This window comes from Squalius cephalus, assembly GCF_949319135.1.
Source record: "Squalius cephalus genome assembly, chromosome: 10".
NCBI lineage: Eukaryota > Metazoa > Chordata > Actinopteri > Cypriniformes > Leuciscidae > Squalius > Squalius cephalus.
In genome coordinates, this window is record NC_137131.1 from 41,439,742 (window position 1) to 41,450,508 (window position 10,767).

Genomic DNA, 10,767 nt, shown 5'->3' on the forward strand with positions numbered 1-10,767 from the left:
CTACATTTTTAAATGCTGTTCTATTGAACTTTCTATTCATCAAAGAATCCTGAAAAATAAAATGTATCAGTTTCCACAAATTAAACATATCAGAATGATTTCTGAAGGATCATGTGACACTGAAGACTGGAGTAATGATGCTGGAAATTCAGCTTTGATCACAGGAATAAACAGAAAAATTTTATTTTAAATAAATTTGACAATATTGCATATTTCACAATTCACAGGCGAGCATAAAATCATTCTTACAAACCCCACATTTTTGAATGGTAGTGTACTTTGTTGTTAACTATTAATATAACTGCAGGACTCAAATTGCTTCAGTTATATATAATATAATATTAGATATATATAATGAATCTCATTTGAGATTTGAGGTGGAGATGACATCCGACACCACAGGTTGTGTTTTTACACCGTGTCATTCGATCGAGGCAGTGCTAGATTACGCCTGTGAAACTACAGTTTGGGCGAAACCAAAAACGCTTTACAAAACGGTTAACATCTGCAAATCTACAAGGTGCCTTTGGGGAATACGAAATATGTGAAGAGACAAAGATAGATCTTTCTAAGCAAACACATGTGCTGGGTAATATTAAGCATGTCATAGCAATAATCAGTTTGTGTATCATTTTGCCTTCAAAGCTGACCATTTTTTGGCTTGCTGGGTACTTTTTTTGACTGATTCCAGGAGGTGAATATTGTCAGTGATGATGGGGTCTTTAGCTCCCTCCTCTGGCCATCATAGCAAACCTTTTTCTTTTTCAGGGTCGTATCAGTTTAAGATCATGACTTCACCAGCAATTTGACGCCGAACAGGAAGAAGAGTTGCTGAACCGACAGACTTAATTTTAGTCATGGCATTTGGGGGAAATCCAGTTATGATATAAAAAAAACCCCAATCTAGAGAAGGGAAAGGTTTGTGACAATTCACAGTTTAGAGAAATGAAAAAGCTGTCGGCATTATAGAAACAACCTCGCACAAAAGCATTTTGAGAGATCCCCGTGCACTTTCAAACATTTACACTAAACGACACCACACTCAGTCATCTGACTAACTAACTAGAGCTGCTGGACCACTTCAAGATCCACTCATGAAATTAAGGATCCATGCTGTAACCACTCATACCCTGACATTCATTTATATTCACCTAAAGCCATGTATCTGCTTCTGAAGGGCTGAAAGTCCAATATAACATGTCTAAACAGCTAATCAAGGCGTTGAGGATTACTAGAAACATCAAGGTATGTGTGCCACATTTGACAAAAGAACAAAAACAAATGACAAGGTTTAAACTCACGAGATTTCTGCACTGAGGTCCGTAGGTGCAGTCTGCCAGAGGAATAGTACAGGAATATCAGCACCATGATGGGACAAACCAAAAAAATGAAGCTCCGTGTGGACTTCATCCTGATCATCTCACACGAGGCTTCATCTGGTCCGAGTCACCTGAAAACACAAGCACAAAACACATTGAGAAATTCGGAAACTGAAATGTTTCTGAGTTCATCACAGGTCAGAAACGACAGACTATATTGATGTGGGTGTGTCCAGACTTTCATAACATGCAGTGACTGGCCTGATGGTGAAATAAAGCTCACTTTCACAAACACTTTCAAGCGCCGTTTCTCTCAAAAGCATCGTAAGACAGTGGTTTCTACGATCAACTTCGCTCACAATGCTTTGGAGAAGCGCAGCCAGGACAGTATTTACCAAACCACCCTAGTTAGTTGCTATAGTCACCTATTGTTCTGACCCTTTTAAATGATGTATTTTTTCCTGATCTATCCATGTTGTCTGTACGACCAGTCACATTTAATCATATTTTTGACTTGAATAAAACCAATTAATACAAAATATGTTGCGACATTTTTAGGAAACCAAACAAAACATTGTACAGCATCTGAAAGTGATCCCACATTATTATCATCAACTAAAACTATGACATTTTGGTGAAAACTGCAGATGCCGCGGTAAATTCTTCTAAGTATGAATATTTCAGCATTTTCATTAAAGTCCCCCTGTGGTGAAAATCAAGTTTTAAAGTTCTTTATATGTTTATATGTCTATGTGGTGTTTTTAATGTGCTTTAAGACAAACCATGTGCGAATTCATAAGTCAACACAATTGCTGAGTATCTTCTCCTTAAAACTGCAGTGAACCAAAGACAGTCTCAAAAACACACTTTGAAATCTGTCACAAACTTGTAACCAAGATATTCATAGGACCAACCGCGTATTCTAAATGAGGCAAGGGTGTAGAGTTACATTCAAGCTATTTTTAAGCATTAAGATTTTTTCTTTTTCCAAGGATTTTTTTTTTTTAAATATGTAATCAAAGATCACCAAAATGATCCTCTAAGGGATAAAATTAGACTACAGGGGGACTTTAAATACACTGAAGTCTATATCAACACCTAAAACTTAAACAGTTAGGCTAATTCTGAATATTTAGGATATTTTTTGAAAAGCATATTCATTAAGGGGACATAATGTGCCCCTTTTCACAAGATGTCTCTGGTGTCCTCAGAATGTGTCTGAAGTTTTACCCCCGAGATCATTTATTATAGCTTGTCAAATTTGTCCCTATTTGGGTGTGAGCAAAAACACAGTTTTTGTGTGTCCCTTTAAATGCAAATGAGCTCCTTTCCAGAAGAGGGCGGAGCCTTGTGCTTCAGGAGAAGCACCTGGCTGCAGCCTCCAGATCGGGGCGGGGCTGCACGTCTCTTCTCATCGGCGTCGAGTCATGACGTCGATTCTAGCGGGTTCTCATTTCCGCGGTTCATCGCAACATGGTGAGTACAGGCAAACTACGCTTTTTTTTTTAATTACAATTTTTAATTCTGAGTGGCGTTTAGTGTGATGTTAAAAGGAAGTATTTAAAAAAAAAAGATTGTGTAACTTCACTATCACACAAATAACCTGAGCAACGTTTCCCAAAAGCATCGTAGGCCTAAGTGTGTGTGTATATGAGGAGCTCTTTTCCAAAACGGGATAAATCCATTTCAGTAGTTTTCAGGAAAATTACATTTTTTACCTAGACCCACACATTTTGTGAATATTCAATTTATCCTAATTAAAATGTTTTTTTGGCTCAGTCTGAACACGTTGAACAATGATTATTAAATCAAACAACAATATTGTTGATGATAAATTCAAAGTTTATTTATTTATTTTTCAAAACGCTATAAATCCATCAATTTTTGAAAAAAAAAAAGATGGTTTGTCTTTTAAAAAACAAACAAGAGAACATGCAACATATAATCAGGTACTCATAGTATAAATGAATATAAATTAAATAAGTGCAAATGCATGAAATAAATAAAAGCCAAATAAAATAAATAGTAAAATAAAATAAATAGTAAAAATAAAATACATATTCCCAGTGATATGTTCTAATATTGTCCACCACATAAAACAAATAATTTAAAAATAACACACATACAAATACCAGTCCTTAAATACAACAATGTTAAAAATACATTCAAATCATTTAGTAACACATTTAGGCTATTAGGCTATTAGAACTATTCAGTACTTTTAATGTCACGTTAGCAGGCTTCTTTACAGGAAAATATCTTTATCGCGAGGGGGAAACCTACAAAACAGTATTATACTAGTCAATTCTGAAACGAAAGTTGTACTCACCAAACACTTTTATGAAGGTCGCCTTGCAAACGGGCACATTCTCCGGATGTCTGTTGCACAAAAGACTGTACTTAACAGATACGTTCCGGTCTTTTTGTTTGTTAATGTCCTGGACTTTCGGACGCTTCCTTGTCACTTGCGTGATGTCCAGGAGATGAAGTATGGCCTGGTCCTGGTCAACCTTGTTTTGTTTTTCATAAAAATAGTTGAAATTTACCATCAGATCGTCCGGCGACAGCCTCTCGGCCTGACAGAAACCTTTGGCGGCAGCTTTGTGTTGACATCCCACTGTTGGTATTAACGCGCCACCCGAGTGACGAACCTTCTTTTTTTGTTGTTTTTTGTGATTTTCTTTGTCCAGTCTGCGTTTTCTACCCCCAGGTGTAGGTCTCACTGGCTCATCAAGGCCATCTAAAGTGTTACTACAGTTTAAAGCACTCATTTTGAGGAATGAATGAACATAAACAAAGTAACAAACCTCTGTTCAGATCGCCGCCTATTTGGATTGCGTAGAACGCTCACCGAATTCTGATTGGTTGAGAGGATATATCCCGTTTAGGCTAAAAATAGGTTTGGCGCTTATCTCGTTTTGGAAAGAAACTGCATCTTGCAGTACATTTTAAACAAGTAAATATAGCGATTTGTCATGAAACGTTGATGGAGCAGTGAATAGGTCCAGTACACAGCAAAATGACATGACAAACTCATTTTTTTTAAAAATGGCGTTTATCCCGTTTTGGAAAAGAGCTCTTCATATATATATATATATAAATAAATAAATAAATAAAAGTAAGCTATTTTGATATTATTATTATTAATAATAATAAGTATACATTTATTAAATTAAACATGAAACTACATTCAGTAGTAATAATGTCAATCCGTTGATAGGGTCAGACACAGTATTTTATCTAACCGGCTTACTGGTGTGTCAGTGTTTATTTTGTAAAACCACACAGCTTGTCATGTAATTAGTTAAGATATACTGTGCTTTTTGACATTTGAACATGACATTTTTCTTCTTTTTTTTTTACATGTATACACAGACGTTTCATGGAACGTTAGGTCATGAAAATTTGCCTAAAAGTCATGGAAAAGTAATTTACATTGATAGAAATGTGTACAAACACATAGCTTTCCTGTACTACTTTTCATTACAGGTCTGATGAAGAAAGACGGGCAAGAGAAAGGCAAATGAGGCACACTGAAAAGAATGTATTAGACATTTAATAAGACATTTTTACTTCTCTTACCATGTATATTTTGACTTGTATTCTCTGCTATCCTTTTAGGCACAAAAGGCAAACAAGTGTGTTAAAGTTTAAATGTGTGCGGCATGATGGCTCATGGGTGTAAGGTTGGCTTTTTAAAATCTTGCTTCTTGTATTTTCTAAAGCAGTATCATGGCTAACATGATCTTAGATGTGCATATGAAAGGGTTCTGTTCTGTGTGCTTTTGGCTACAAGTGACCTGAACTGGGGAAAGAAGATTGAGGAAAATGTGTAAAGGATGTCAATGTCTAACCACAGATGTACTGTACAATGTACAAAAATCTAATTAATTTGTACAAACAGATATGTATATGTACAGAGAAATGTATATGTAAAGTTTCACCTATCTTTAGCAGAACTAATTAAACCGTTTGATACCTAAATAAATAACAATGAAATAATTGTCTTGGCATGTTATTCATATACAAACAATGCTGGTATTTTAACCATAACCCTTTTCATTATCAAGTAAATCCATAATTTATTCATTTTAATAACATCTTGAGACTTGCTGAAAATATTCGACTTTTATTTACATGTTAAAAATTAACTTGTAACTGTAAAGCATATACTGAAATAAAATTAAAATGAATAAAAATAACTTGAAACTAAGTTCGTTGACATTTGCAATGTGACAAGTCAAAAGAAGTAACTGGATTATTGCTTGGAAATGTTCATAATGAAACGGTTTCCAAAAAAGAACAATATTTATAAAATACTATATATTACTACCAGATAATTTCCGGATTCAAAGTTTTGTTTTATACTACCATGTATAAGTCATAAGCATGGTTTTCAACTATATTTCCTGTTTACCGTGGCGTCGACGTCATTAATGTGTCACTAACCAGTGAGAGCCGTTATGGGAAGGGCTGCACGTGGTGCCCCAGGTGCACCCCCGGTTCTGCAGGCTGCAGACAGTGTACTTGCCAGCAAGTGCAACATCAAAACTGGAGAATGTTTGGAGAGACTATTTATGATGTATGGACATTATAAAAAAAGGAGTTTGTTTTGATATGAACCATTTTAGACTGGTTGTTTACACACACTGTGGACACGTAATTATGTTCAAACACCTTATAAGAGTGAATTTTATATGAGAAACCAGGTGATGGCTCACCACTATGGGAAATGGATCCAAGAAAGACGATTAATTGTGGGAACAAGAAGGGAATGGGTTAGTTAGAGATGACCTAACGAATGCCCAATGGTTGAGCAAAGTGTAAGAGACTGTATAAAAAGCAGAGTTTTGACTCACAAAAATAAATGATATTTTAAAGTATATTACAATAGAGAACCATTATTTTAAATTCTAATAATATTACTGCTTTTTCTGTATGTTTGATCAAATAAATGCAGCCTTGGTGAGCACAAGAGATTTCTCTCTTTTGAAAAAAAAAAAAAAACTAAAAATAGCAATGCATCCAAACTTATGTAACTGTATATTATAATAATTACAATAATATAAAATATTTAATTGTATTAAAAAACACTAAATTATATTATAAAATATTGTAATACGTGTTGTTTTCTAATTATACTAAGAAATAAATATACATAATATATATATATATATATATATATATATATATATATATATATATATATATATATATATATATATATATTATATTACAAATCTAATTTTGATAAAACAATAACGTTAAATATTTAATCTTTTTACATTTCAAAATATATTGTGTAGGCTATAATATTAAATAACTGGAACTTTTTCGATACACCACGTTATTTAGATTTCACAGAATTTGTATTTCATGTAATTATTATGATGCATTTCCAAACACATGGTAACGTTAACTTACTATGATGCTAAAACGCTGCATTGCCATATTACTTTTTGGGTGATTTTGTTAGTATACTCATTTCACTGCGTCAAAGACCTCAAAATCCAAAACACACACAGCACTACTTTAACAACTATGTTAACTTAACTTCATCGTTAAAACACATAAACAACAAACCGTGTAACCAATGGAAACCGCACGGTGACCGCTCGCTCTTATGTCCGTCAGCTAACGGTATCAGACGCATCCGGTTAGCGCATTAACGTTAGCTGCTGCTAACCTCAAACCACCAATGATTATTACCTTTAGCCCAACAACTCCCGTTCAACACAAATTAATTACACAATCACACGGTTATACGCAGTCCTAATAAGATACACCTGACACCACGGCTGTTACAAGACACAAAATGTCAATAAAACATTTAGCGTGTGTGTGTCGACAGGCTGGCTAACTCCTAACTTACCTCACAGAAACGGAGCGACAATGAAAACATGTCCACAAACACCCCGCTGTCTCAGGCGACGCTCGCTGCGGTTCTTCTGGGGGAACGGAAAAAACATTTCTTATATCTCTCGGCTGCGTTTATCAGCTCGCTTCCCAGAGTGCAGTGCAGTGAAGTGAAGTAAAGGGAAACAAACGGATCTCATGCCATATAAAATTAGGTTGAGAAGCTTCAGGAGGAGGAGGGTTTCTTCTGTGTTCTGAACAGCTATTGGCTTGAGCACAGCCGAATACACACCATACAGGTCCATAAAACATGATTCACTATTACCACATAGAGGATGGAAGACACTTTCTAAACCCTAACGCTCAAAATAATTTAGTGGTTTGAGTAGGACAAACTTAAATTAAACTAATTAGTTCAGTCAAATTAACTTTTATGAGTATTTAGCACTTTCTTTTACTTTCAAGTTCACAGAACTGATATAAGTAAACTGAACTGTTTCATTGTTTTGAGTTTTATGAAATGATTTATTTTAATTTAAACAAACTTAAGTTTAATTGAAACGGCTGGGATGTCTATTTCCCAGCATGCTTTGCCGATGGCACTTAAATGGGAGAGTAAATGCTAAAATTAAGTGTAATATAATGTTTTTTTTGTTTGTTTTTTGTGCAAGATTAATGTTAAGTGGGAGATTGAGTATTGATTAATGTTTTGTTATGCTAATTTAGAAGAATTTCTGTTAATGTTGGTTTTAGGATAGTGACCATCATGGTGGCAAGTGGTGCATGCGGCTTGATTTGAGAGCAAATAAAATCTTTATATTATTGCACTCATGCAGCAAGTGCTACTGTATAACATACTATTGTTAGCATGATAACATAATAGTATGTTAGCAAACTAGCTTGCTAAAACTATAAGTTAATACTAATGAAAGTGTTCACATTGAGATTACATGAAGGTTTAAGTTAAATGTATGAAATAGTGTACTCTGACTTTAATTGTTCTTAACTTGAAATGTTTAAGTACAAACTTAAAATCTGCCAGTTCTGCTTACTTAAACGTTGAATTTCAAAACTTAAAAAAAATGAGGCAATTGATTGCCTTACATTTTTTGAGTTCTGCTAACTTACATTTCTGACAACAACAAAAAATAAATTAAAATAATGGTTTGATAAATCATAATTAGCCTATGACAAACTAAGTCATATGAGATAAACTGAAATTTAAGAAAACGAAAAGTCGGAGTTATTACTCAAGTCAAGTCAAGTTTATTTATATAGCGCTTTTCACAATACAGATTGTATCAAAGCAGCTTCACAGTATTAAATTAAAATAATACATCAATGTTTGTTTCTAGTGGAAAACGTCCACGTTTGGTAATGCTGATCAATAGTATTGTTGATTGATTGATTAAATTAAATATCCCCAAATATCCCCAACTGAGCAAGCCAAAGGCAACAGTGGCAAGGAACCGAAAAACTCCATCAGGTGACCTAATGGTGTCCTAAAACTCCATCAGGTGACCTAATGGAGAAAAAAAAAACCTTGGGAGAACCCAGGCTCAGTCGGGGGCCAGTTCTCCTCTGGCGTTTATGAACTAGAGGTCGGAGTTATTACTAAGTTATATTTCATAGTTTTGACATAAAAAGTCAAAATTCTCATTTAAAGTCATAAATATGACATAGCCTACCAAGTAATGAGTGAAATAAAAAGTCACAATTATGACAGACATGCGAAGTTCTATATCATAATTATAGTTTCCATTTTTGTTAAAAGTATTACTTATATGACATAATTTCGAATTTTAATCTCGTAAAGGACTTTTTTAAAATCATAATTATGACTTAAGTACTTTTTTATTATCACAGAATGACTGAGTATGCCATAACTAATTTACCAAAGCATGATTTTTTTTCTTATGTGTCAGAAATGGACTTCCATAGCAATCAGCACACAGAGATTATGCAAATGAAGCAGGTGTAATGATAAGTATAGCCAGATAAAGACCGTAACACTAGATCTGTCATTAACAAACAAGCATTAAATTTAGTGGTGCCATTTTACTATGATATTTTGGAAATCTACCCAGGTAAACCCGATGCTTAAAGCCATGGTATGTGAATATAATATTGATTACCTACCATGATATTCATCTAATACCACAGTAGTTTTTATAGCACTATGAATCACTGTTTTATTGGGCTAGTATACAGAAGTCAATTGTTTACCATTCATGTGCATCTGTCTGTGTTGATGATGACGCCAACCACGTATCATGACTTTTATGATTTCATATAAACATAAAAATATAACAATCAGCCCACTCACATATCTTTAGCTCTACATAACTTTGTACGTCTTAAAACACACAAATGAATGCAGACATTTTCTAGTCTTTCCTTTCAGTGGGGAAAGTCCTTTCTGATGACATCCAGAGAAGTCGCTCTCAGTGGAAATGCTCGTGAGATCGAGTCTTTCTTGCCCCATAATTGTTGAGCACCACAGTGTGTTTTTAACCAAGGACTGCTTTGAAAAGAGCACTACATGGAGATGTACACTGAGGTTTCCTGTGGGCATAAGTTGAGCCTGTAGGCTGCTGTACTGTGAAACCCTCAGGAAACACATTTAACCCACACTGGTCTCTGAGCTTTCACCTCATGCTGATTTAGGCATCAAGAAATACATGCAGCAGATTAGACCTCTATGGCCTGCCTTATTAACGAGAGATAAGCCTACTTGCCTACCTTCTTTCTTTTTTTCTATAGCAGACAGATCGGCAAACTTCCACATCACAACGAAACATGTTGTCGAAATACTTGAATAGAGCTTCTGTCTGTATGAACATGTCATAAATAAGGGCGTCACTTTACAAACATCATTTCTTTATTACATTATTGGCAGGCTTCCCTTTGAAACCCTTCCTGTTTCTCTGCTTCTGTGGTTTCATTATCTCGACATGATAAATACTCGAAACTGATGTCACATCTGACCACCAGTACCATGTAGATACCATGCATCACAATGCATTTAATTGACTAATATTAGTTTTTCATATGGGAATTAATATAAGTATAACAGAACTAATACAAGGAGTAGAGATTGTGAATACAAGTTCAAAATAAATAGACAAATATATATGTGTGCTTTTTTAATTAACACATTTAACAAGATTTTTTTCAAAGCTGATACATTATCCCTTTAATCAAATGTTTTATTATTGTTATTTTTTATTATTATTATTATCAGACACCACATGACTGAAATGTTGTCACTGCATTTTTATAGTACATTTCAGGAAAGCAATGCTTTATTAAATGATAGATAGATAAATATTGATTATTACTTTATTATAAATACATGAAGTGTTTATTTAAATTTGTATGCAAAATGTTTTCACTTATTCTGAATATCAGTTTTAATAAAAACTCACAGCTAAAACTCAAACAAATTTTTCAAACAACTGACATAAATATATATTTTTTAACTCCTTCTGGCCATATAATTGATTGTGAAATAAAATGCAATAAAAGTTATTTACAGTTAACATAACTGTATCATACCTGCAAACTCCAGACTGGTGAAAAAGGTGATGGA

The 10,767-nt window shown here is 34.2% G+C and overlaps 1 protein-coding gene across 6 annotated transcripts in view; it reads right to left on the reverse strand.

The window, feature by feature from the left end:
- Positions 1-10,027, reverse strand: part of st3gal3a (ST3 beta-galactoside alpha-2,3-sialyltransferase 3a) — a 54,578-nt gene extending 44,551 nt beyond the window's left edge. The window contains exons 1-2 of one of the 6 annotated variants that reach the window (XM_079882923.1): positions 9,918-10,027; positions 1,302-1,450 (exon numbers count right to left, since the gene is read on the reverse strand). In XM_079882923.1, coding sequence (XP_079739049.1) covers positions 1,302-1,419 — 118 coding nt within the window. In that variant the 5' untranslated portion in view covers positions 1,420-1,450; positions 9,918-10,027. Of the gene's footprint in view, positions 1-1,301; positions 1,451-7,191; positions 7,456-9,917 lie in introns of those variants that run through there. The other 5 variants (XM_079882921.1, XM_079882924.1, XM_079882925.1 and 2 more) reach the window with 5 other exon arrangements.
- Positions 10,028-10,767: the final 740 nt, after the last annotated feature.